Source organism: Mytilus galloprovincialis, chromosome 13 (assembly GCF_965363235.1).
Source record: "Mytilus galloprovincialis chromosome 13, xbMytGall1.hap1.1, whole genome shotgun sequence".
Classification (NCBI taxonomy): Eukaryota; Metazoa; Mollusca; class Bivalvia; order Mytilida; family Mytilidae; genus Mytilus; species Mytilus galloprovincialis.
Window position 1 is genome coordinate 7,881,204 of NC_134850.1, and position 23,598 is coordinate 7,904,801.

Consider the following 23,598-nt stretch of genomic DNA (forward strand, 5'->3'; position numbering starts at 1 on the left):
TCATGACATCAGAATAGGAAATTTCAGAAGAAACCAAGCAAATTTAACGTCATAATTAAATTTCGACCAATCATTTGCTGAGAACAGGAATTTCACTAGTGAGGAGTGAAATTATTATCACACCAATCAGGAATTGTGAAAATAGCACAAGAAGTAGAGAATACCATTTTTCTTAAATCTACAAACTTATGTCCGACCAAAATAAATAAAACCACAGTATTATGGGAAGCTTTGTTGGCCACTTTTTTTTTTATCTGTGTTAGATATATGTTTTTTTTCTCATTAGTTGTTATGGACTTTGAACTAGCTGTCAGTAATCATCTCTTCGTAAATTTTACGGACGCCATCACAAGTTGGTTGACCGTTATGGAATAAACGTTTCACAAATGATATCGGATATGTTCCTTACGTCGTAACTACAATCCCCTTCCCTTTCATGAATGTGACCTACCGAATTAGACTATTTACCGGATTTGTAATCACATAAGCAACACGACGGGTGACACATGTGGAGCAGGATCTGCTTACCCTTCTGGAGCACCTGAGATCACCCCTAGTTTTTGGTGGGGTTCGTGTTGTTTATTCTTTAGTTTTCTATGTTGTGTCATGTGTACTATTGTTTTTCTGTTTGTCTTTTTCATTCTTAGCCATGGCGTTGACAGTTTGTTTTAGATTTATGAGTTTGACTGTCCCTTTGGTATCTTTCGTCCCTCTTTCATGTTTGCAATAATGTTTTGAACAAACTTTCTTTACAACTTTGTTGGCCACTTTTTTTTTATCTGTGTTAGATATATGTGTATTGTGTTTTTGATCTAAGTATAAGTACCCGTTCAAGTCCACTCTGTTTTTTATCTATGTATAAGTACCCGTTCAAGTCCACTCTCTGTTTTTAATCTATGTATAAGTACCCGTTCAAGTCCACTCTCTGTTTTTAATCTATGTAAAAGTACCCGTTCAAGTCCACTCTGTTTTTGATCTATGTATAAGTACCCGTTCAAGTCCACTCTGTTTTTGATCTATGTATAAGTACCCGTTCAAGTCCACTCTGTGTTTTTGATCTATGCATAAGTTCCCGTTCAAATCCACTCTGTGTTTTTGTTAGATGTATTTCAATTTGTATCCATCAGATGAGTTAGCCTTTTTCAACTGATTTTTATAGTTTGTTCTAATGTTATACTGTTACACCACTGTCCCAGGTTAGGAGGAGGGTTAAGGGCTCACAAACATGTTAACCCTGCCACATGTCAGGGCCTTTTATAGCTGAACATACGGTATGGGTTTTCTCATTGTTGAAGGCTGTACTGTTCCCTATAATTGCTAGTATCCACTTCTTTTGGACTCTAGAGGACAGTTGTCTCTTTGCAATCATACCACATCTTCCTATTAATATTTCTGTATCTCCTTCTGTGTTTTGGGGTTGAAGTGTTACAATTTCTCCCCAACCCTGTGTGCCTAGCAGTTACAATACCCTCCCACCTTAATACCTACCCTATGTGTTCCAGCCACAGAACAGCCAAGCAAGTCATTATCTCTGTATGTAGTCATAGAAGAGTCTCTCTGTTGTGGATTTGACTGTGTTAACCTCTACAAACAGGAAGATAGAAAATAAAAATGCATTCAGGAAAAAGAGTCTTATTAAATTGCTGTTTCTGGTAAAAAAGAATACTTGTCAGTTTTGACAAAACATATCTAGCTGGCAATATTTTCTCTGCATGTAATCTAAAGGCAAATTGGGTCAATGCGCCTCAAATTAAGGAACTCAAATATTGTGTGTAAACAAAAAATCTCATTGTGAGTAAACAAAAAATCTCTGTGTAGTGTATTTGACATGTTTCTATTTTAATTAGTGACTAAGCTTACCCATTTGTGTTAATTTGGAAAGTAGAGGAACATAGAATAAATTTGTAAAAACTACGGAGCTATTTTAAAAATGTGTTTGAAGTATTAAATTTTGAAGGAAAATTTAACCATGAGGAGCTGCATCACAAAAGGATTCGGGTTTGCTAATTAACAGAAAGAAAAAACTCACTTCAAAACCCTGAAAATTTAATATATCTACAAACGTAATGTGTCAGTAAATGTAACCATACCCATCTGATAGCCTGTAGAAGTAAAACCTTCCTTCTCACTTCAGCATTGGCCATTTCATATTTGATTTTTTCATAATCTAAGGCGGTATATGTCTCAGGCTCTTGTAAATTACTCCTAAAACAAAATGTCTTGTTTTACATTACACATTTATCTCCCTTGCATAAGGGTACATGAAGAATTATTCACCCCAAATATTCTGCATCTAAATGTTAATTAACTGCTAAATCTGAATGTTAACTGCAAAATAAACTATGTCCATTTAAAGGTTAAATGCAAAAACATGAATAAAATATTTTCTTAATTTTACTTTGAATACTGTCTTTGGGATTATATAAACGCTTCTCGCCAAGGTTCATAAAATTACATGATGGCTTGTCTAAAATAAACTTTAACCACAGACTAAACCTAAATGTTGATATTGCTAAAATAATGTTAGATTGCTAGGTCTTCCCTTCACATCATTTTAATACTGTGGATTCATTTATTTTCGTAGGTACAAATTTTCGTGGATTGAGGAAAACTTGCATATTAGTGGATATTTATATTCATGCTTTTTGCCAAGTCTGTATACATTATTTTAGAAAACTTGTATTTCGTTGAACATTCAAATTCGTATTTCCCACGAAATCCACTAAAATTGGTATCCAACGAAAAATTAATGAATCCACAGTAGTTTCTTAACAAAATGTCCCACATTCAACATAAAGACAAAATGTCCCACATTCAACATAAAGACAAAATGTCCCACATTCAACATAAAGACAAAATGTCCCACGTTCAACATAAAGACAAAATGTCCCACATTCAACATAAAGACAAAATGTCCCACGTTCAACATAAAGACAAAATGTCCCACGTTCAACATAAAGACAAAATGTCCCACGTTCAACATAAAGACAAAATGTCCCACATTCAACATACAGACAAAATGTCCCATATTCAACATAAAGACAAAATGTCCCACATTCAACGTAAAGACAAAATGTCCCACATTCAACATAAAGACAAAATGTCCCATATTCAACATACAGACAAAATGTCCCATATTCAACATAAAGACAAAATGTCCCACATTCAACATAAAGACAAAATGTCCCATATTCAACATACAGACAAAATGTCCCATATTCAACATAAAGACAAAATGTCCCACATTCAACATAAAGACAAAATGTCCCATATTCAACATAAAGACAAAATGTCCCACATTCAACATAAAGACAAAATGTCCCACATTCAACATACAGACAAAATGTCCCATATTCAACATAAAGACAAAATGTCCCACATTCAACATAAAGACAAAATGTCCCACATTCAACATAAAGACAAAATGTCCCACATTCAATGTAAAGACAAAATCGCAAGAGACCTATCTGGCCTAATGAAGACTGGAGTGGTCAAATATCTGTATCAGATCAAAATACAAATAAAAAAAATGAAGAATATTGTGCAAAATCTGTTTCCGCCAAAAGATGTGTCATGTGTATGGAGTAAAAGTACAGATTAATAGCAAGATACTAATTTCAAAGAGAGAATAATTTAAATATAAACGACTAATTATATCAATTATTTCATTGTAAAAAAATTGTGCTTTTATTTATGTAAATGTAAGTTTGAAAGGTCAATATGGATTTATGAAATATGTGTAAAATGTGTGTGGAGGTAACAGAGACAATGGATATCATCTTCATCTTTGACTTGCCACATATATCAATAATTAAATCATCATTTTTTAAATAATATTTATGTCCATGTATTACATAATGTATGTTAAACTTCAATATCTGCAATGTCATCTTAACATTTTTGTAAAAAAATATTATGACCAATAAAATTCCATTTCTTCAAAAAAAAATAACATCAGATAATATATTTTTAAAGGTGTTTGTTTCTTAATAGCATTGCAAAATTAATTTAATTTTGCAATTTGAGATAAATTTCAACCTAAAAAAATGCTTAATCTAAAATTGTTAATGAAAGAAAATTTATGTTTAATATATGTTAAAATTTCATCAAAAGAATTAGTTTTCTTCAAATCTAAAATTATAATTGAATCTGATAAAGATTATCACTGACTAAATGACATCCATCGTCTCTTAATGAAATCTTGGTTACTAAATATTACTCATGCAGAACTTACAACGCGCCAATTGATATGCGCAAGATTTGACTAACTGACATAGAATTCCTGTAAAATTAAGTAATTTGGATGTTTTTTAACGGTTTTTGTGACAAGCATATATATGTATATGTAGAAAAGTATTACTGTAACAGTTCTCTAGATACTTAAATGATAAGTACTCATAATAATATACTTTTAGCTATAAAAAAAAATGTTCCTGAAGTTTAAAAGGGAAATAACCCATTATCCATTTTAAACTTTCTCCTTGTAAAATTTGAATGAATGCTTCCGAAATCATTCTCTCTTTTGTTTTTGGTAGTACTTTAAGCTGACCATATGTTTTATGAACCTATAGGACCCAGTTGATGATAGTCATATCGGAACTCATATAAAAGGGAGGGATTCATCACATTGAGTTACCTCCCATGGAAACTTTCTGACATCACATATTCCAATTCAACATATATTTTCTAAATATTACAGGATTTATTTCAAAGTCTCCTTCTAATAATAATAAAGAAATTTTAAATGATCATTGTGAAAGCTTGATTTTGAATAATTTACAAATTGAAAAATGAATACTATACTTTTCAAAGACAAGGTATTCTTTGACAGTTAAGTCATAGAATATTTACAATAATATGAGGCAGGCATTACCTGTGAAAGGGGACGAAGTCTGTATGAATTTTTTTTTTAATTCAAACATATTTTAATTTCAAAACGGAAATACTGTAACATTTCTGATTTTTGGTTCTGTTGTTAGGGATTTTAGTTGTGACGTTATTTAAGTTATGACGTCATATGCAATGTAAACAAAGAAATGCTATCATCAGGTAACAGGTTTTTTTTTCATATCAAGGAATTATTAAAAATGAAATTGGTATTGTGTTCCTTCCTATATTATACTAGACTGATAAATATACATTTTACTCAAAGTTTCATGCAGACAAGACCGGAAAAGGAAGTAGATTTCTACGCAGATGCGGGAATTAAAAAAAGTGAGAAAAAAAAAGTTAACGATTTTGAGTTCATTTGTACAATGAAAAATTTCGGGAAATTTTCCCAATTTAAAAATTCGTAAGGGTTCCACAGAACCCAGTGTCTCGCCTACTTTTGCTGTTAATCACAGACTCAACAAAAATGATGAAAAACATCAATAAAAATTTCCCTCTCGATACTGTCTTTTGATTGAAAGAAGCTTCCAAGTTTGGTAAAAAAATCCAGGATAGTTTATGAATCTAATAAATGTTTTATAAACTTTAACTGCAGACTGTATGTAATGTTAACTGGAAGAAAAACTAAGTCCATTTATAAGTAAAATACGGAAAAAGTTAATTTTTTTTTTACAAAATTTACTTCTGAATAATATCTTATGATCAGAAACAAGCTTTTGTCTAAGTTTGGTAGAAATCCAGGATAGTTTAAGAACATTATTACAATTTTAAAAACTTAAACCACAGAGTGAATGTTTTGTTTCTGGCAAAAAAACTAAGTCCATTCATAAGTAAAATACGGAAAAGTGGAAATTTATTTTTACAAAATTTTCTTCTTGATACTATCTTATGATCATAAACAAGCTTCTGTCCAAGTTTGGTACAAATCAAGGATAGTTTATGAAAGTTATTAAAATTTTAAAAACTTTAACCACAGAGTGAATGTAATGTTTCCTCACAGAAAAACTAAGTCCATTTATAAGTAAAAATACGGAAAAGTGGAAATTTGTTTTCACAAAGTTTTCTTCTTGATACTATCTTATGATCATAAACAAGCTTCTGTCCATGTTTGGTACAAATCAAGGATAGTTTATGAAAGTTATTAAAATTTTAAAAACTTTAACTACAGAGTGAATGTAATGTTTCCTCGCAGAAAAACTAAGTCCATTTATAAGTAAAATACGGAAAAAATGGAATTTTATTTTTACAAAATTTACTTCTGGATACTTTCTTATGATCATAAACAAGCTTCGGTCCAAGTTTGGTAGAAATTCAGTATAGTTTAAGAAAGTTATTAAAATTTCAAAAACTTTAACCACAGAGTGAATATTTGTGGACGCCGCCGCCGACGACGGAATGTAGGATCGCTTAGTCTTGCTTTTTCGACTAAAGTCGAAGGCCTGACAAAAACAAGAATGTTTGATTGATTTTTCTGCTGTTATAGGGGACTTCGTCCCCTTAATAATCCTTCTATACTGCTGAGTGCATGTAACTTGTGTAACATTTTATCTGTGATCTTTGTATTGAACTGGTAGATATTTAAAGCAATCAAATAGTTTTATATAACTTCACTTTTTTGTTAATGATTATTTCCCTTTCACTGATGATCTTTTTTTACTATTTTATCAAGGGCAAGGGAACAGACAATGGACAATTTAATTAAAAACAAGAATGTGTCCCCAGTTCACGAATGCCCCACTCACACTATCATTTTCCATGTTAAGTGGACCGCGAAATTGGGGTAAACCCTCTAATTTTGCATTAAAATTAAAAAGATCATATCATAGGGAACATGTATACTAATTTTGAAGTCGATTGGACTTCAACGTCATCAAAAACTACCTCGACCAAAAACTTTAACCTGAAGCGGGACAGACGGACGAATGAACGGACGGACGAATGAACAGACAGACGAATGGACGAACGAACGGACGAACGGACGCACAGACCAGAAAACATAATGCCCCTCTACTATCGTAGGTGGGGCATAAAAAAAACACATTTATCATGATCATTATACAACCATTTCATTAAAACCAGCAATATATATAAATATGATCCTTTGCAATAACTGTGTATAAGATTTGAAGGTTACAGGTATTATATTTTTTATAAACTTTTGATACTAAATATCACAGACTGAAAAAGAAAATTTACAAAAAGTTTAGACGAGGCTTATCACATTAGCCTTAATAAAATAAACTTACATGGTTGGAGCCATTGACTGGCGAAGCATTTGACTAGCTGTACCAGGTCGTGTGAAATCCACAGAATTCTGCATATGTCCACTAAACAGTCGAGAACAAATCTCTTGGAGATAATCAGGAGAAATCTGCAATGAAATTACGGGTATTTTTGCTTTTAAAAAAATGAATAAATGAAGTTACGGGTATTTTTGCTTTTAAAAAAATGAATAAATGAAGTTACGGGTATTTTTGCTTTTAAAAAAATGAATAAATGAAGTTACGGGTATTTTTGCTTTTAAAAAAATGAATAAATGAAGTTACGGGTATTTTTGCTTTTTAAAATAAGAACAAATGAAATTATGGGTATTTTTGCTTTTTAAAAAATGAATAAATGAAATTTACAATCTTTTCCTCTATATAATCTACAAAAGAAAATCTTTAAAATTATATTTTATTCATCTTTATATCCTTGTTTTCAAAATTCCAATAGGCAACATACTTTATATAATTGTATCAATAAACCAATTTATTGAGACATTTCGGTCATTGGCATTCTTCAGTTCTTTTTTTTTCCTCACAACTACATGGCTGACATTACATTTGTATTTTCTTTTTCAATCATTTAAATTTATATAATCTTTATACGACAAAAGGCAATTTGTAATTACATGAGCAACACGACGGGTGCCACATGTGGAGCAGGATCTGCTTACCCTTCCAGGGCACATGAGATCACCACCAGTGTTTGGTGGGGTTTGTGTTGCTTAGTCTTAACTCTTTAGTTTTCTATGTTGTGTCATGTGTACTATTATTTGTCTGTTTGTCTTTTTCTATTTAGCCATGGCGTGGTCAGTTTATTTTTGATTTATGAGTTTGACTGTCTCTTTGGTATCTTTTGACCCTATTTTACTGTTCTTTTACTAGAGTATGATTAATTTGTTTTGTCTTACAGGTTTTCCTTGGACTGTTGATTCCAAGGCTTCCACCAGATCTGCTGTTATCCCTATCAAATTGTGGTAGTCAGCCTGTAAACATATAGAATTAGAAAAATTTAGAAATCTATTTTATTCATCTAATTGATAATTGCAACAGGAAGCTAAAGAAAAAACAATCAAAAAATATTGTTTTAAATCATTATATCACTTCTAGTACTATTTCAATAAATCAAGAAATTAATGCAATATTATTATCAAAGTATGCATAAGATATTATGAAAATTATAATTGATCATTAAAACTGAAATTTTCAATATTGGTACATGTAGTTATACCCTCCACTTTTTTTGATAGATCAAATTGCTTTTCACACACCTTCATCATATATTATTTAATAAAATTTAATAGTTATGTAAAAAAAATCTAATTGATACGGCTTAAAAGTCACTAACTATCAATAACTCATCATCTGGTCTATAGCATGCAGAAACATTGTTCACTTTAAAGTCATATGAAACGAGTGAGTGGTGAAAAAAAAATGTTTATCCAATTCTTCTACCAATGCATGTATATATCATAAACTTAGTCCTCTATGCACGATTTTCTCATTTTTTACGCAAATATAACGTATAATCGTCAATTTTTTTTCTCTCTGTCTGTTATGATTTAACAAATATGGCTGCTCATTAAATGACGTGTTTTGAAGCCGAAGTTTACCGATTGTCACCTTATAGTAAACAAATAACAAAAAGCATGGGTATTGAGCACATGTTTAACATGTACAATCAGAGAATTGTTTATTTTAATGACTGATCCATGCGTATTGCGACCACCGGATTTTTACGAGGAGGGTTAAGCTCAGGTCACTATGCAGTATGCATACGGAAAATATGTCGGCGAATTGGAAGGAAGCAATTGAAAATGAGTAAACTTCTTCTAAATGTGGACAAATTAAAGAATTTTCCTCAGAAAAAAGTATATGTACATAAGTTGTATGATGAAAACTATCCATTTAGTTATAAAAAAACATATGCATATTTTTTTTTTAATTTGAGGTTTCTTATGACTCTACGTTCTAAGAACAATACTTTCTATAAAACATAATTGAATTCTGCATTCTTATCATCAGCTCAGTTCCAAATCCTGCTTATTTCGGATATTTGTTCCAACTTCCCACTCCACCCCCTTTCTTCACGGATCCCACTGTTTGCCCCTTATATCCTGTACGATAGCCATTTCCCCTCATTTATACCCCTACATCCCACAACCCAAAAGTGTGTTTTATTTATTGATGATAAAGAGTTGATATCAGATGTTTGGCGGATTTGATTTATCCATAATTTGTCTATACTTATGACATTTAGAGGCATGCATGTACATTGGAGATTGTCCACTCACTGAAGCCAATTAATTAGGTCTACGTGCCTCTGATGCATGACAACTGATTCATTGATGTTTATACCAAATCTCCTTTCAATCAGATTTATACACTTTGTGATAAAAGTTTTTTAGTTCAAATTCATATCAGATGGCAATAATTGAATTGAACATTTTTTTTAGACTACATTCAGCTCTTTTCTGACAAAATTATGTGAAATTCACATAGGCCTTGTTAAACAATTCATTACATTAATTCTCAATTAAGGTACATATAGCAATGTAGGTAAATAAACACTCAAGCTAATCTTAAAAAGTCAGAAGCAACATTTTTTTTCTTGCAGTTTCAAAGAAATAATTAAAATGATCTAAATGCTATAAATGGAAATACCCATCTAAAAATAACATGTTAGGTAATTTCATCTATAAAATTGAAAAGTAAATTTAACTCTATAAAAATATAATTGAAATATAATGCACAAATTAAATTAAACAGGTAAACTGAATTAAGGAAAATTTAATGATTATTTATTGTTGTCAGAGAAATTACCTGTTTTCAATTTTGTAAAAACAAACAATTAATTATTTGGTATGGTTTTTCTCATTGTTGAGTGTGTAACCTTCCATATGTATGAGCCTCGGTCTATATAAAGATTGACAGAGGACTGACAACATTATCGACCAGCATATATTTAGTTACAATACATAGATATCACTGAATTGTGTGTGAATCTGATACAATATTTTTCCACTTGAGACAGTCAATTCTTCAAATTTAAAAATGGGAGGCTCACTGAGCCTTATAAATATTTCAAATTCAACAGTCCAGAGTTGATAAATATTGTATTACACAAGATTTGGGTGTGGAATCTGTTTTTCTCATGATCTTTAAACAATACACAGGCAATCTTATTCCTTCTTTCTGAATGATCTACGTGACGTTATCAGACATGGTTGCCTTTTTTTCATGCCGTCACATTAGGAAATTCAGAGAAAGGCAAGAAAATTTGATGTGAAAATTGGATTTTAACCAATGAAGAACTGAGTTCAAACGAACCAGACGTTGATTATTTTTTTATGCAATGGGTGTAGAAAGGGATAAATTGACGAAGAATTAGAGAAACACACTACAAATACAGACATCTTTTTCCACACTTATCTGACACATTGCTATACCATAATTGTCCGTCGTCTTATAGATGTATATCCTACATCAGTATTTTCACATTGTATTTATATCATTTTTTCGGAAAAATAAGACAAAAACTACAAAAAGGCCAAATAAAACATTAACACAACAGATTGAAAAGACAACTTACCAGTGAAAACACTGAAAATACAGGCAAGAAAGTCAAATTATTTTTCCTTCTACCATGATATTTTACATGCATCCTTTATCATGCCCTGTCACATGTTTAAACTAAGAATACTAGTTTGATGAGCATGTTTATATTTGCGTCTTGTTCAAGTCCAAAATCTGCATGCAAAATAAATAATGAACAATGTCCATGCATGTTAGACCATCAGTGAGGAGTGCTAGAAGTACCTGTACACGGTTGTGTCGTTTAATGTACGACATTGTCTTTCGTTCTGAGTCAACTAACTGCTGCTGTAATCGGGATATCTGTTGAAATTGCTCTATTGAAAAATGTTAAAAACATAACATAACATAAAATCGTAAGAAAGTTTAAAGTTAAAAGTTTGAATAGGGATTCTTCAAAAGCTTAAAATATTATCATATTTAATTAACAGATTAGTTCATCTTCTTCATTTTACCTTGAAAACAAAAGAATTGTTTCCATTTTTTTTTTTTTTTGTGAGTAATACAATTTATTTTCTTCACATTATATTTGATCAACATTTAACAGCTCATAAACAAACTTCAGTCCATATCATTTAAAATATCAAGCAGAATTATTAGAAAGCTCAAAGTATTGCCAGAAAAAAATGATAAACATTGAATTATTTCAGAAATTAAAGGGTATCTGGTAGTGGCTGTTTCAGGATAAAAAGTTTCTCCAGGGGTGTCTTTAAGGTTTCTGCATACAGATTTGATTGGTTTCTGAGACCAGAAAATATTTTAGGTTAAGGTATATGGTAATAATTCAAGTAGAGATTCTGAAAAAAAGTACCTTTATCTATGAACACACTCATTCAGAACCCCAACTTGAATATTGTACCATATACTGTAAAAAGCAGAAATTATTGCATGCATTTATTATGGCATTTTTGTCATTTGAGACTAAAATGCAATTTCAATTTTTTATGATATTGAGAAAAACCCTCAATTAAAAAACTCATCAAATTGAAAGAATAATTAATGCGATTATAACCCTGTCGATTTTCCGCAATAATAAAAACTTCCCATTAATTTCTTAACTTACCTAACCTTACATTTTTTTGTCTTCTGAAACAACCCATTCTTCTTTAATATTAAACACCTAGTCAGAATTATCTCCTTGATGAAGTTGTTTACAATTTATTTCTAGTCATATTGCTCACATAAGATAATTCAGCTAGTGATTGTATTTGATTTATTCGGAAATTTATATCTGTACATGCTTAAGATATCAATTAAGAAGACACACAATTTCAGTAATTTTTTTACAACAAGAATATCTCACCATTTTCATCGCCAACTTTATTTCCTCTCTGATTGTAAGTTAAGGAAACATAGCAGCTGTAAATTGTTCTACATAATTTACAAAGTAGGATGTATGGTAGAAGCTATTATATAACTAAAACATAATGCTATTATCTTTTCTAAGACAAAATGTAAGAGGATACATAAAGATCAAACAATTTCGGCTGTGGTGTTGACTTCAGTGTTAATGTCAGGAACTTTTCCAATCTCAACTCTAAATCCTTTACCCATGTGTCCTGCAAAAAGATGTCAAAATATTAACTTTTAATACATGGATAAAATTGAGAATGGAAATGGGGAATGTGTCAAAGAGACAACAACCCGACCAAATAAAAAAACAACAGCAGAGGGTCACCAACATGCCTCAAACTCAGCGAGAAACCCCTGCACCCGGAGGCGTCCCCCAGCCGGCCCCCAAACAAACACACACCAGTCCAGCGATGACTGCTTAACATCCACTGGCTAATAAAATGCATATTGAGGCAAATAACATGATAACATGATTATATGATATGAATATAAACCCTGCTTTGCACCAGACCAACACAAAGAGCTGAATTTTTAATGTGCTAGTTTACAAGGTAACACTTCACAGGTAGACATGTAAATTTACATGGACATGCTGATATGAAGACAAACTGACCAGTCTTTGGTCTTACTCCTAAATGCAGCGAACTTAGCATAGAAGCAGAAAATATAAATTTTCAAGTCTTTCATTTGACTTGAACCCATGATCTCTTGCACTTGAGGCAAACATGCTAACATGAACTTACCCAGGCAGTACTTTCAATACATAGTAATTGCATTAATAATGGTGAAACCTTGTCCCTAGTAGAATATCATTATACATCAGCTTGTGTTTGTACATGTAACTACCACCAATGAATAACAACCACTAAACAACAGGTTCCTGTTTTTGTGTTTGCTGTTTGTATATGACTGCCCAGGAATTACGTTAAAGTATGATTATTGATTTACTTTGTTCTTTATTTGACTTCTGGATATCAATTTTTTATTTTTATGTTTGTCAAAGCTATAAACATTAGACATTTTTTGGATCTCTTTTACAATAGAGTCTGATATGCATCTATTTTTTAATAATCTTTTTTTTTATTTCCCTGAGGACTTAAAACTCTGTCTTGCCATGGTGAAAAGAATGTTTATACGTACAGTGAACAATTCTTTATAAGATGGATGACCCTTAGCATTGGGTACAAATGGTAAAGCATAGTATGGTAAAAATTCTGTGGTCTGACTCAGCGTAGCACCTCTGGTTTCTAAGTACTTCTTAAAATCTCCCATGGCTCTGTCAGCATCTCTCTACAAAGAAGCATCAACATGGCTATTAGCATCATATTGAAGATGAAATCCATTTCTTTTTATATTGTTATAGAAACCATAATAATAGAAAAGTTTATTTTGATTTTTCAATAAATGAGAATATGCACTTTATAAATTTAAATGACATAGATAAAATTACATATATGCTCAACCCAAGATCACACATTCAGGTAAATAAGTTGGGATCCTTTTTAAAACAGTCTATTGAACTGAGGACAGGGGACTCTTGAAATATTCACTTTTATTATGTATATCAATGATCTTGTTTTTATTTATTTTTTCATTTTGTTATGTTGTGTCACATACGATAAATATTTATGGCAATAAAGATTTAAATTGAGTTGAATCGATTTTACTATGGATTCATTATTGTTCATGGGGATACCATTATTGTTCATGGGGATACCATTATTGTTCATGGGGATACCATTTTTTGTGAACTTTAATTGTGGGTATAGGTGAACAATGAACTTACATTTATAATGGAAGTACAAAATTACTATCGGTTCCTATGATTTTTTAAATATCCTAGAAGCTACAAATTTTCTTTGATCCATGAAAAGAAATGTATCCACTGTATTATAAAACAGCAAAAATTAAAAATATCTGACCACCATTTTAATTTTGGTCCAGATAATATATACATTTTTGTACTTCTGTACAACAACAATGAAATAATAACATGGTTTCATACAATAGACAACTTTCAAGTTCAATGCATTTCAGTCAAAAACTTTGGTTTTAGTGAATATCATTTGTGCGTTTAGAGGCATTGTTACTTCCATTCCAATGGGCCATTCCAGTTAATTTCTGACAGGTGGGGATGGATGGGGAGATTTTTTTTCATACCTATCAGAAAAAAACATCATGAAAAACTACCTATCAGATCTATAAATTAAGACCTATCAGATGTAGAGTTTCTGTTCATAATGGGTGGATGGGCTTTCATTTTTTACTGCAAGGATTGTACCCATCAGAATTTTAAATACAATACCAGATAATGCATGATACGAAACTGTCTACATTTCAAAGCACCCCTAAGATCTGAAATAGGTATTTTTTATAACCCCTTAGATGTAATTATTTTTAATAATTTACTGCTGCAAGACCCTCAGAAATTTTTGCGTATAAGTGTCAGATGAAAAACACCCAAAATTTCACCCCTCAGAAAGGACCATCCATCCCCCTTTAGCAGATATTAACTGGAATGGCCCAATGCTGAGCGAATGGTTGGAAAATTATTATGCTATATTTTACGAATTATTCGGTAAATTGAATTCTCTTAATTGACAATCAGCACTGCTGTCACTAGGGAATTGTGATTAAGTACATGTACCTACAGAACAAACATTATTTCCAGTTTATCCTGCACAATGACGATCACTAAGACGCTTGATGAACATTTATAGTGCAGGGATACAGGTGATCCCCTTTATCTGGTAAATGATGTCATAAAGGCAATCATAATTGACAAGTTTTTTTCCAGTGACTGACAAACTGGAAAGTGGTCTATTGATCTTACCTGACCTCTGGCAAACTTTATTGGATACACAGCAAAATATATATTGACATAAAATTCTAGTTTCTTGGCTACTGGGTCCTGGTCTTTCACAGATGCTGCCAGATTTTCACTCCATAACTTCAGAAATCTATCTCTTTTCCCTTTATGGAAATTTTGCATCAATTCATTCTGAAAATAAAAGTTCATATAAAACATGAAAATACAAAATAAAAGATGACAGTTTAAAAACTTTATGATATGGAATCTTTTATATATAATTAAACAAATAATTATCGAGTATGTTTTTTTGTTTTTGTTACCATATATAGTAACAACTACTCCAGCTGAATATTGAAAAACTATATGCCTCAATTTGACAAAGGATTTAAAATTTTGAATTTTGAGTTTCATTATGTTTCTAATTACATTTGGCTTTTTATGACAAGGTTGTAGAAGAGATAATTACTAATTGTGGTTACCTTGAATGACAGTGTATCCCTAAACAACAACATTTTTTTACTGTATTACCTCCTATATGTTGTTTTTGTTTTGTTTAGAAGGCCGTTACACTACTTATACTTACTCCATCAGGTAATCAACACTTCAAAAAATAAAATTAACATAGAGACCTAATGGGAAACTTTTTTAATTATTGACCAAAAATTATGAAATTAATAGTCAGAGTTCGTATATACCATATAATAATATACATCAAGGAAAAAATTATTAATTCATAAAAATGATTTTTTAAGAATTTTTTTTCTGCAAATATATAGAAGTCAAATGGACAATACATGTAGTGTGTTTAGTAATTAGTTGTTTCTATTAGAGATGTTTGCTTGTAATGTTTTGTAGTTTCTGTCAGATTTTCAGAATCCTTTGTTTTTTTCCATTTGAATGCCTTAAAAATTTTGCCCATTGACCCCCATTTTTGTTTTATAAATCTTTTACGTGTATAATTATAAGCCATCTGTAAAAGTCTTATAAAATCTTTGTTATATTTTAATAGTTTTTGAGAACTTAAAACTTGTCAATTATAAAGCTATGAAAAATCAAGAGACAACATTTTCCTGCCAAAATTTCAATGGATCTTTTTTTTGCTCTTTTGGTTCCTTTCACAATCCCCTATCAATATACACTAGTGTTTTGAAAAGCTTGTTATTTTAAAACTGAGTAACAGACCTCCTTAACAAGATAACCAATTAAATGCTTGCCAGTAATTTTTTATCTGAATCTGAGTACAAACTCTTCGTTATTAATATTACTTTGACAACTAAATACCTGAATAGCCAGCAATTTCTGGTTTGATTTTGACTTTATACTCTGTGTAGTGATAGGTTTCTGCTTTGTTTCACATTCTTTCTGGAAAGATACCAACGTCTTGTCAAATGTCACAAACTCCAGGTACTGAAAAATACAAAAGTCAATCAACTTCCATGGTCAACAAAGTATCATCTGATGAATAATAATGGAATTTACAAACTTGTCAATCTTACCATTTACCATTATTTACAAATGTATGGATAGGAAATGGTTCTTTTTGTTTGAAAGTTTACTGTAATACATATATAATGTACATTTGTACTACATTCTCTATGTCTGAGGATAGTTTAAGAAAGTTATTAAACTTTCAAAAACTTTAATAACTGAGGAACAGCCGCCAACGACTCCCAGGCTGGACAAAAACTATTTGAATCCTGCATACTAAAAATCAAAAGTGTGTATCTAAAAACCTAATTGCATTTGAAATTCAGTATATTTTGTCCACTTTCGTACAAAATCTTTGTTCCATCTAATTTGGGTGTAAACTTTAAAAGACATAAGTTTTGTAAGAAAATCTGGACAAAAATTGTCACGTTTCACTTTATCACACATACATGTACATATACATGTACATGAAAATGCCTGCAACTTAAACTTTTCATTTCAAAACAATGGACATGTCATAATACTGTAAAGGATTTCGGCCTCGTTGTTCAACAGTTTGTGTCCCCTCCCCCCTTTTCACTTTTTATAATGTTAAATCTCCGTTTAGCCGTATTGGATACTTATAAATTTTTGAATATGTTTCTTTTCATTAGAATAAGTTATCTTAAATACTTAATCACATTGTGTTATGAACAGTAACTTGAGTAAAGATAAAAATAACGTCAAGTCCCACCTGAAACTGAGTCGCCTTTCTATTTATTTTTGTACAGTGTAAATACAGAATTTCCTTATACTGGACCTACCTTTATATATTTGTTGATGATTGTATTATGTTGTTTTAATCTCTATATATAATTATATTGAGTGAATTAGTTAACCTGGTCAAGTTTCTAGAGACTCAGAGTCTCTCTTTTTTCTTGCAAGGTGCCATGTTTACTGGAGTCGCTTTACCGTAAACTGTCAAAGTGCACTGTCGTGAACAGCAATAATATGTTGAACTAGAGTCTTTCGAGTCGCTTTTGACGTCAATATGAAGTCTTTTAAGTCTTTTTGTTGTATATATATTGCACTACCATTATTTAAGCATGTTAGTCGTGATTGGACTACCGTTGCAAAAGGTTGCTTACAATCACAAGCCTAATAATAAATCCTTTCTTCACTGTAACTTACAATTTGAGTCTTGCACTTTTAAAAGGTTAGGAAATATTTTGTCAAAGTTTTACTTTATGTAAAACATAGATTTATAATTTTATATTATAAGAGACTCTAAAGATTAGAGATCCTTAGACGTACAAAAAGCTATATACTGAAAAGTACAGAAATATAAAATATTCCATATTTTATACAGAGACTCACCGACGCAGTCTCGAGTCTTAAAGTCGCTATTCAAATAAGCCGGAGACGTCGACATAACTTATATAATTATAGAGATTTCTATAATTACTTGTTAATAAGATTGTTTATTTAATACATGTGTATAATATATAGAACTTGACCAGAGTACTCACTAGCTTGCATACTATTTAAGCGTTATTTATTGTGTTGATCTGATGTAAAAAGAGATACAATATTGAAATTGTCTAAATTACATATCTATAACTGATCATAGTAACACTTCATTAAATCATTAACTTTAAACGAATTATTTATTTCTGTCTTCTGAAACAACGCATCTTTTATTATACCTATTGGATTATAGGGTTGAGTTAACCCAAGGGAGCAGTCATTTGAAACAGTATTTATTGCCGAGTATTAGTTTGTCTGACAGATTGTCTAGTTTTGTCAGTGGGTCAGAGTTTCACTTCAGGGTAACGAAAACGCTATAGCAACACTGAGCAAAAACGTTACAATACTTTGCTTTCAGGGCTAAAAGGGGCCTTTACTAAACCAAACATACTAATACATTTATACCCCTTTGAAATAGATCTTTAATATAACTTTGCATGTTATAACAATTATGTGAATGTGTATTCATACTTCACAGAAATAAGGTCTGCACATCAAACATTTTACATCTAGATAGAATAAGAAATTAAATGATGTTTTGGGGCCAGCTGAAGGATGCCTCCGGGTGCTGGAGTTTCTTGCTGCATTGAAGACCAATTGGTGGCCTTAGGCTGTTGTCTGTTCTATGGTCAGGTTGTTTTCTCTTTGACACATTCCCCATTTCCATTCTCAATTTTATTTTATTGTGTATAAGTTTCATAACATTTGGTTGAGGCAAACTAAAGTTAGAGAATAGAAACAAAATTTTTAGCAATTTTTCTATTTGTAAAGGGCCATAATTCTAGAACAGTAAAAATGATGTTACAACCAAAATTCATATTTGTGTTCTGTGGTAATAAGCATTGTGTATAAGTTTCATAACATTTGTTTGAGGCAAAATAAAGTTAGGGAATGGTAAACAATTTTGGGATGTACGTATAGACGGACAAGGCTAAAACTTAATGCCCCATCCACTACAGTGGGGGCATAAAAAAAATACTTGTCTAATTTTATATTACTAACCTCTTGTACAATGGCATTGAGTTCTCCCTCAAATGACACCACAGACAAAGATCCAGACATATCTTCTTTCTACCTAACAATTATAAAATTTGCATTATCAGACAAGAAAGAAATGGAGGATTTGCATTATTCGCTGCATACAAGTGTCTATATGTACAGTTATTACTCTAAGAATTCAGATCACAGTCATCATTGGTCTGTCTCCGATCTGTGGTTAGTATGAAGTTATTACTCTAAGAATTCAGATCACAGTCATCATTGGTCTGTCTCCGATCTGTGGTTAGTATGAAGTTATTACTCTAAGAATTCAGATCACAGTCATCATTGGTCTGTCTCAGATCTGTGGTTAGTATGAAGTTATTACTCTTAGAATTCAGATCACAGTCATCATTGGTCTGTCTCCGATCTGTGGTTAGTATGAAGTTATTACTCTAAGAATTCAGATCACAGTCATCATTGGTCTGTCTCCGATCTGTGGTTAGTATGAAGTTATTACTCTAAGAATTCAGATCACAGTCATCATTGGTCTGTCTCAGATCTGTGGTTAGTATGAAGTTATTACTCTAAGAATTCAGATCACAGTCATCATTGGTCTGTCTCCGATCTGTGGTTAGTATGAAGTTATTACTCTAAGAATTCAGATCACAGTCATCATTGGTCTGTCTTCGATCTGTGGTTAGTATGAAGTTATTACTCTAAGAATTCAGATCACAATCATCATTGGTCTGTCTTCGATCTGTGGTTAATATGAATTTCAATATTGGCCAATATGTGGTTGTGCTGAAATTTTTTAACTTGATCAATTTTTTTTCAAACTTAGTGTTTCATTAGTATATATATTTAGATTTAAAAATATGATCATAACAATCATTGCTTTCATTATTCAATAATTCTTAATTATATACTATAATTATTATTAAATAATGGGAAGCACATCTAAAACACAAGAAGTTCAATTAAGACTCAAAGGCATGAATACATGTACATTGTATCTTCATCTACATGTATAAGACATTATGATGAAACAAACATCTCTTAATATACAGTAATACATGTAGTTGGTCGCCTTGCTTCATTTTGGTCTCTTGGGGAAAGATGTGGTACATGTTTGAATTGCTTTTAATCCTCAGAGTTCGGAATTGTAATAATTGTGTTGAAATTTTTAAGTTCCGTAGATGCATTACATGTAATTTCTTCAAACATAGACTATTAGTGTTTCATCAGTTTATAAATATGAAGATTTTGTAATGTATGATTGCCAACTTTCCAATATGTTTGTTTCTGTCTTTTGGATGTAGACATGTTTATTTCTTCATTTATCTCACTGTCATTTCTCAAATTTAGACAGTTTTCAAAGTGGACTCCATGTTTATAATGGGCGTCGTTCAAAACAGTTCAATATTGTACGTTGTAGACCTGGAGATATAAAGGTAGTCTTACTTGTTGAGTTACTGTAGGGAAGACCTTCTTTGGCTCAATTGGTTAGAGCGCTGCCGTTAGAGTGCTGCCTTTAGATCGCTGCCTTTAGATCCTGAAATTGAGGGCTCCGATCCTGCTAGAATCCTGTTACCGTTACAATCCATGGATTTTCACATCAATACATTAAATGATTTGTTATACAAGGGGAGCTAATCAAACATCTTTCCTTCTTAATCTTAGCTTGTTTTAGCAAATAATGCAGGAACAAAAATAGATGCATTACAAAATTCAGATAAGTTTAAATATTCTGAAGCTCAAAATGCATAAATTTTATCATGTTTATACAGCCATATTTCATTATTTCAATTTTGTCAAAATGTTATGGTGAATGAATATAAATTTTAAAATTCAAAAAGAGGTAAATGAAGATGCATAAACATATTTCCATTTACCTTGATTATGTAGTTAATTTTTCTTTTATTCCATTTATTTCTGTATTCTTGGTATCAGAATATGCTATTTTTTGTTCATTGTCTTTATTTTTCTTTGATTTCTATGGTATGCGATGTAAACAATCTATGTCAAACAAACGCGTGGTCTTTGTTAAATAAACGCTTTATTTCATATGAAAATATAACAACTCGCCCCACATTTTCAAAACTTGTCCCATTTTTTAAATACTCGCCCTACTGTAGTACCCAAACTAGCCCCACTTTAATCAAAATTGCTTCACAGTGGTTAAACAACTCGCCCTAATTATGAAAATCCACCACTTATGAAAACTTATCTTTTGTATGCCATATTAATTTTGTGTATTGATGAATGATGTTTCATATCATGTAATTTCGTACCATTTCAGGCTTTAATATAGGGTAACACTAGTACTAAATTTTTAATTGTTATGCCCCATCTACGATCACGATATTGAGGGGCATTATGTTTTGTGGTCTGTGCGTCCATTCGTCTGTCTTTCCGTTGGTCCATCCGTTTGTTCGTTCGTCCGTCCGTCTGTCCCGCTTCGGGTTAAAGTTTTTGGTTAAGGTAGTTTTTGATGAACAATGATGAAGTTAAAGTCCAAACAACTTGAAACTTAGTGCACATGTTTCCTATGATATGACCTTTTAATCTAAATGCCAAATTGAAGTTTTGACCCCCAATTTCACGGTCCCCTGAACATGGAAAATGATAGTGCGAGTGGGGCATCCGTATAAAAGGGACACATTCTTGTTGTGACTACTTTCTTGTTCTTCAACTAAAACAGTACAATAAAGCCAACAATTTTTGTAGTCATCATGACTAATATGTATGTTATTCATGATAGAATTTATTAATTATTGTCTAGTGTTAAGACATTAAGATTATATTTTTGTTATCTTCTTTAAAAAGCTGATTGACCAGAGACCAATCTAATTAAAAATAGATCTCTGAGTTCGTTATGCTCATATATATATATAGCTCATATGTAGTATAAACGAAATCAGAGATCTATATTTTAATTAGATTGACCAGAGATATACAAATTGTATTATATATGTCAATGACTGCACTACTGTATTTTTTTTCTGTGAAAACTTGTGTAATATAACTGGTTTATCATTATGAATTATGTTTGTGAGCTAAGCCTAGAAAACATTGGGCTTGTTATGAACATGGCCCCGTTTGATTAGGGTAGGACTAGTATAATAGCCTAAGCTAGGGTAAGCTTTAGCTTGCTCAACAAATGTATACAAGGCAATGTAATGTCAATTAATATGTTTTCTGTATACCTTTGTTCAACTTAGGTGATACCAGAATAAAACTTAGTGAAATATATAGTAAAAATTTATAATTGTAAAAAAGTATATACCGATATATATAGTCAAATCATAGACGTACCGTAATAGTAACATACAAATTACTAACTCGGACCCACTCCAAAAGCAGATGATATTCACAGAAATGTTATTACACACTTTCTCCGAACATGTCATGATTGGCGCCTATTCGAGAGATAATAATTATTTCTGGTAAAATGTGTCCGAGTCAACCATTAATAGTTCGATAACTTAAAGCTTAATCAGTCTGTGTTGTATGTCCATGAAATGAAATATTAATCCACAATCAACATTAACAGTTCGTTAAGATGAAGCTTATATATATATACGGTATGTGTTGTGTGGGCCTCGGTGTGGGCATGTGTTGAAATTTTTACAGTCAACATTTACAGTTCGTTAACATGAAGCTTATTCGGCATGTGTTATGTTGGCATAGCTTGAAATATTCAGTCAAAATTAGTTGTTGGTTAATATGAAGCGTATACGGCGTGCGTTGTATGGGCATAGACTGAACTAGTGACATTCAACATTGGCAGTTACGGTTTACATAAAGCTTATACGGCATGTGTTGTGTGGTCATGGATAAGACTATTCACAGTCACAATGACATTGGCAGTGAGTTAATATAAAGCAAATACGGCATTTGTTATGTGGACATGGATTGAAATAGTGACATTCAACACTGGCAGTCCGTAAAAATGAACAGTGGCGGACCCAGAACTTTTCATAAGGGGGGCCCGCTGACTGACCTAAAAAGGAGGGGCACTCCAGTCATTCTTCAGTAATTTCCTTTATAATCAAACACATTTTTCCCACCTAAGGCCTGATGAAGCTTATACTGTATGTGTTGTGAAGGTATGTGTTGAAATATTCAGTCAACATTGGCAGTGCGTTAAACAGAAGCTTACACGACATGTGTTGTGAAGGTATGTGTTGAAATATTCAGTCAACATTGGCAGTGCGTTAACATGAAGCTTATACGGCATGCGTTGTGTGGGCGTGGATTGAAATATTCAGTCAAAATTAGTTGACAGTTGATATGAAGCTTACACGACATGTGTTGTGAAGGTATGTGTTGAAATATTCAGTCAACATCAGGGGCGTAGCTAGAAGAAAACGATGTGCAAGCAACTACCGCCGATCGGAGCGAGGCGAAAAAATTTTTGGGACCCTTTAATGCAGAATTATTTTTTTTTTCGGTTTTCGGTCATAGGAAGGTTTAAAGAGGAGCTACATGTAGATAGGACTTATAAACAAATTATGAACGTAAACTAATAATACTTGAATCTTCTGAATAGAGTAAATCATGGTTAATTAAATACATAAACAACACATTTTTGAATTACAGAATTTACTCAACATACACCAAAATCTGCTCTTCGGGTCTAAGCAGAAACGAACTTGCTCCCAGACTTTAAACTACAGACGTAATACACTGGTAGATCTGCATGGTAGCACTCGCGAGATTTTATAAAGCAGCGTACGTGTTCTCCGTCGAGCGGCCTCCCGATTGAAA

General features: G+C 31.8%; 1 protein-coding gene across 5 annotated transcripts in view; it reads right to left on the reverse strand.

Annotated features, from left to right (window-relative positions):
• LOC143057831 (lisH domain-containing protein ARMC9-like) overlaps positions 1-20,854 on the reverse strand; it is a 38,320-nt gene extending 17,466 nt beyond the window's left edge. For 4 of the 5 annotated variants that reach the window (XR_012972828.1, XM_076231259.1, XM_076231260.1 and 1 more), the window contains exons 1-13: positions 20,721-20,854; positions 18,850-18,922; positions 16,195-16,320; positions 14,935-15,102; positions 13,242-13,391; positions 12,215-12,307; positions 12,052-12,079; positions 10,974-11,065; positions 8,066-8,140; positions 7,137-7,261; positions 4,235-4,282; positions 2,091-2,205; positions 1,489-1,584 (exon numbers count right to left, since the gene is read on the reverse strand). Coding sequence is in view for 4 of the 5 variants with exons in the window: in XM_076231259.1 (XP_076087374.1) it covers positions 1,489-1,584; positions 2,091-2,205; positions 4,235-4,282; positions 7,137-7,261; positions 8,066-8,140; positions 10,974-11,065; positions 12,052-12,079; positions 12,215-12,307; positions 13,242-13,391; positions 14,935-15,102; positions 16,195-16,320; positions 18,850-18,909 (1,176 nt within the window). In the remaining variant the exon portion in view is untranslated. The remainder of the gene's footprint in view (positions 1-1,488; positions 1,585-2,090; positions 2,206-4,234; positions 4,283-7,136; positions 7,262-8,065; positions 8,141-10,973; positions 11,066-12,051; positions 12,080-12,214; positions 12,308-13,241; positions 13,392-14,934; positions 15,103-16,194; positions 16,321-18,849; positions 18,923-20,720) is intronic. The other variant, XM_076231261.1, reaches the window with a different exon arrangement.
• Between the last annotated feature and the right edge of the window lie 2,744 nt (positions 20,855-23,598).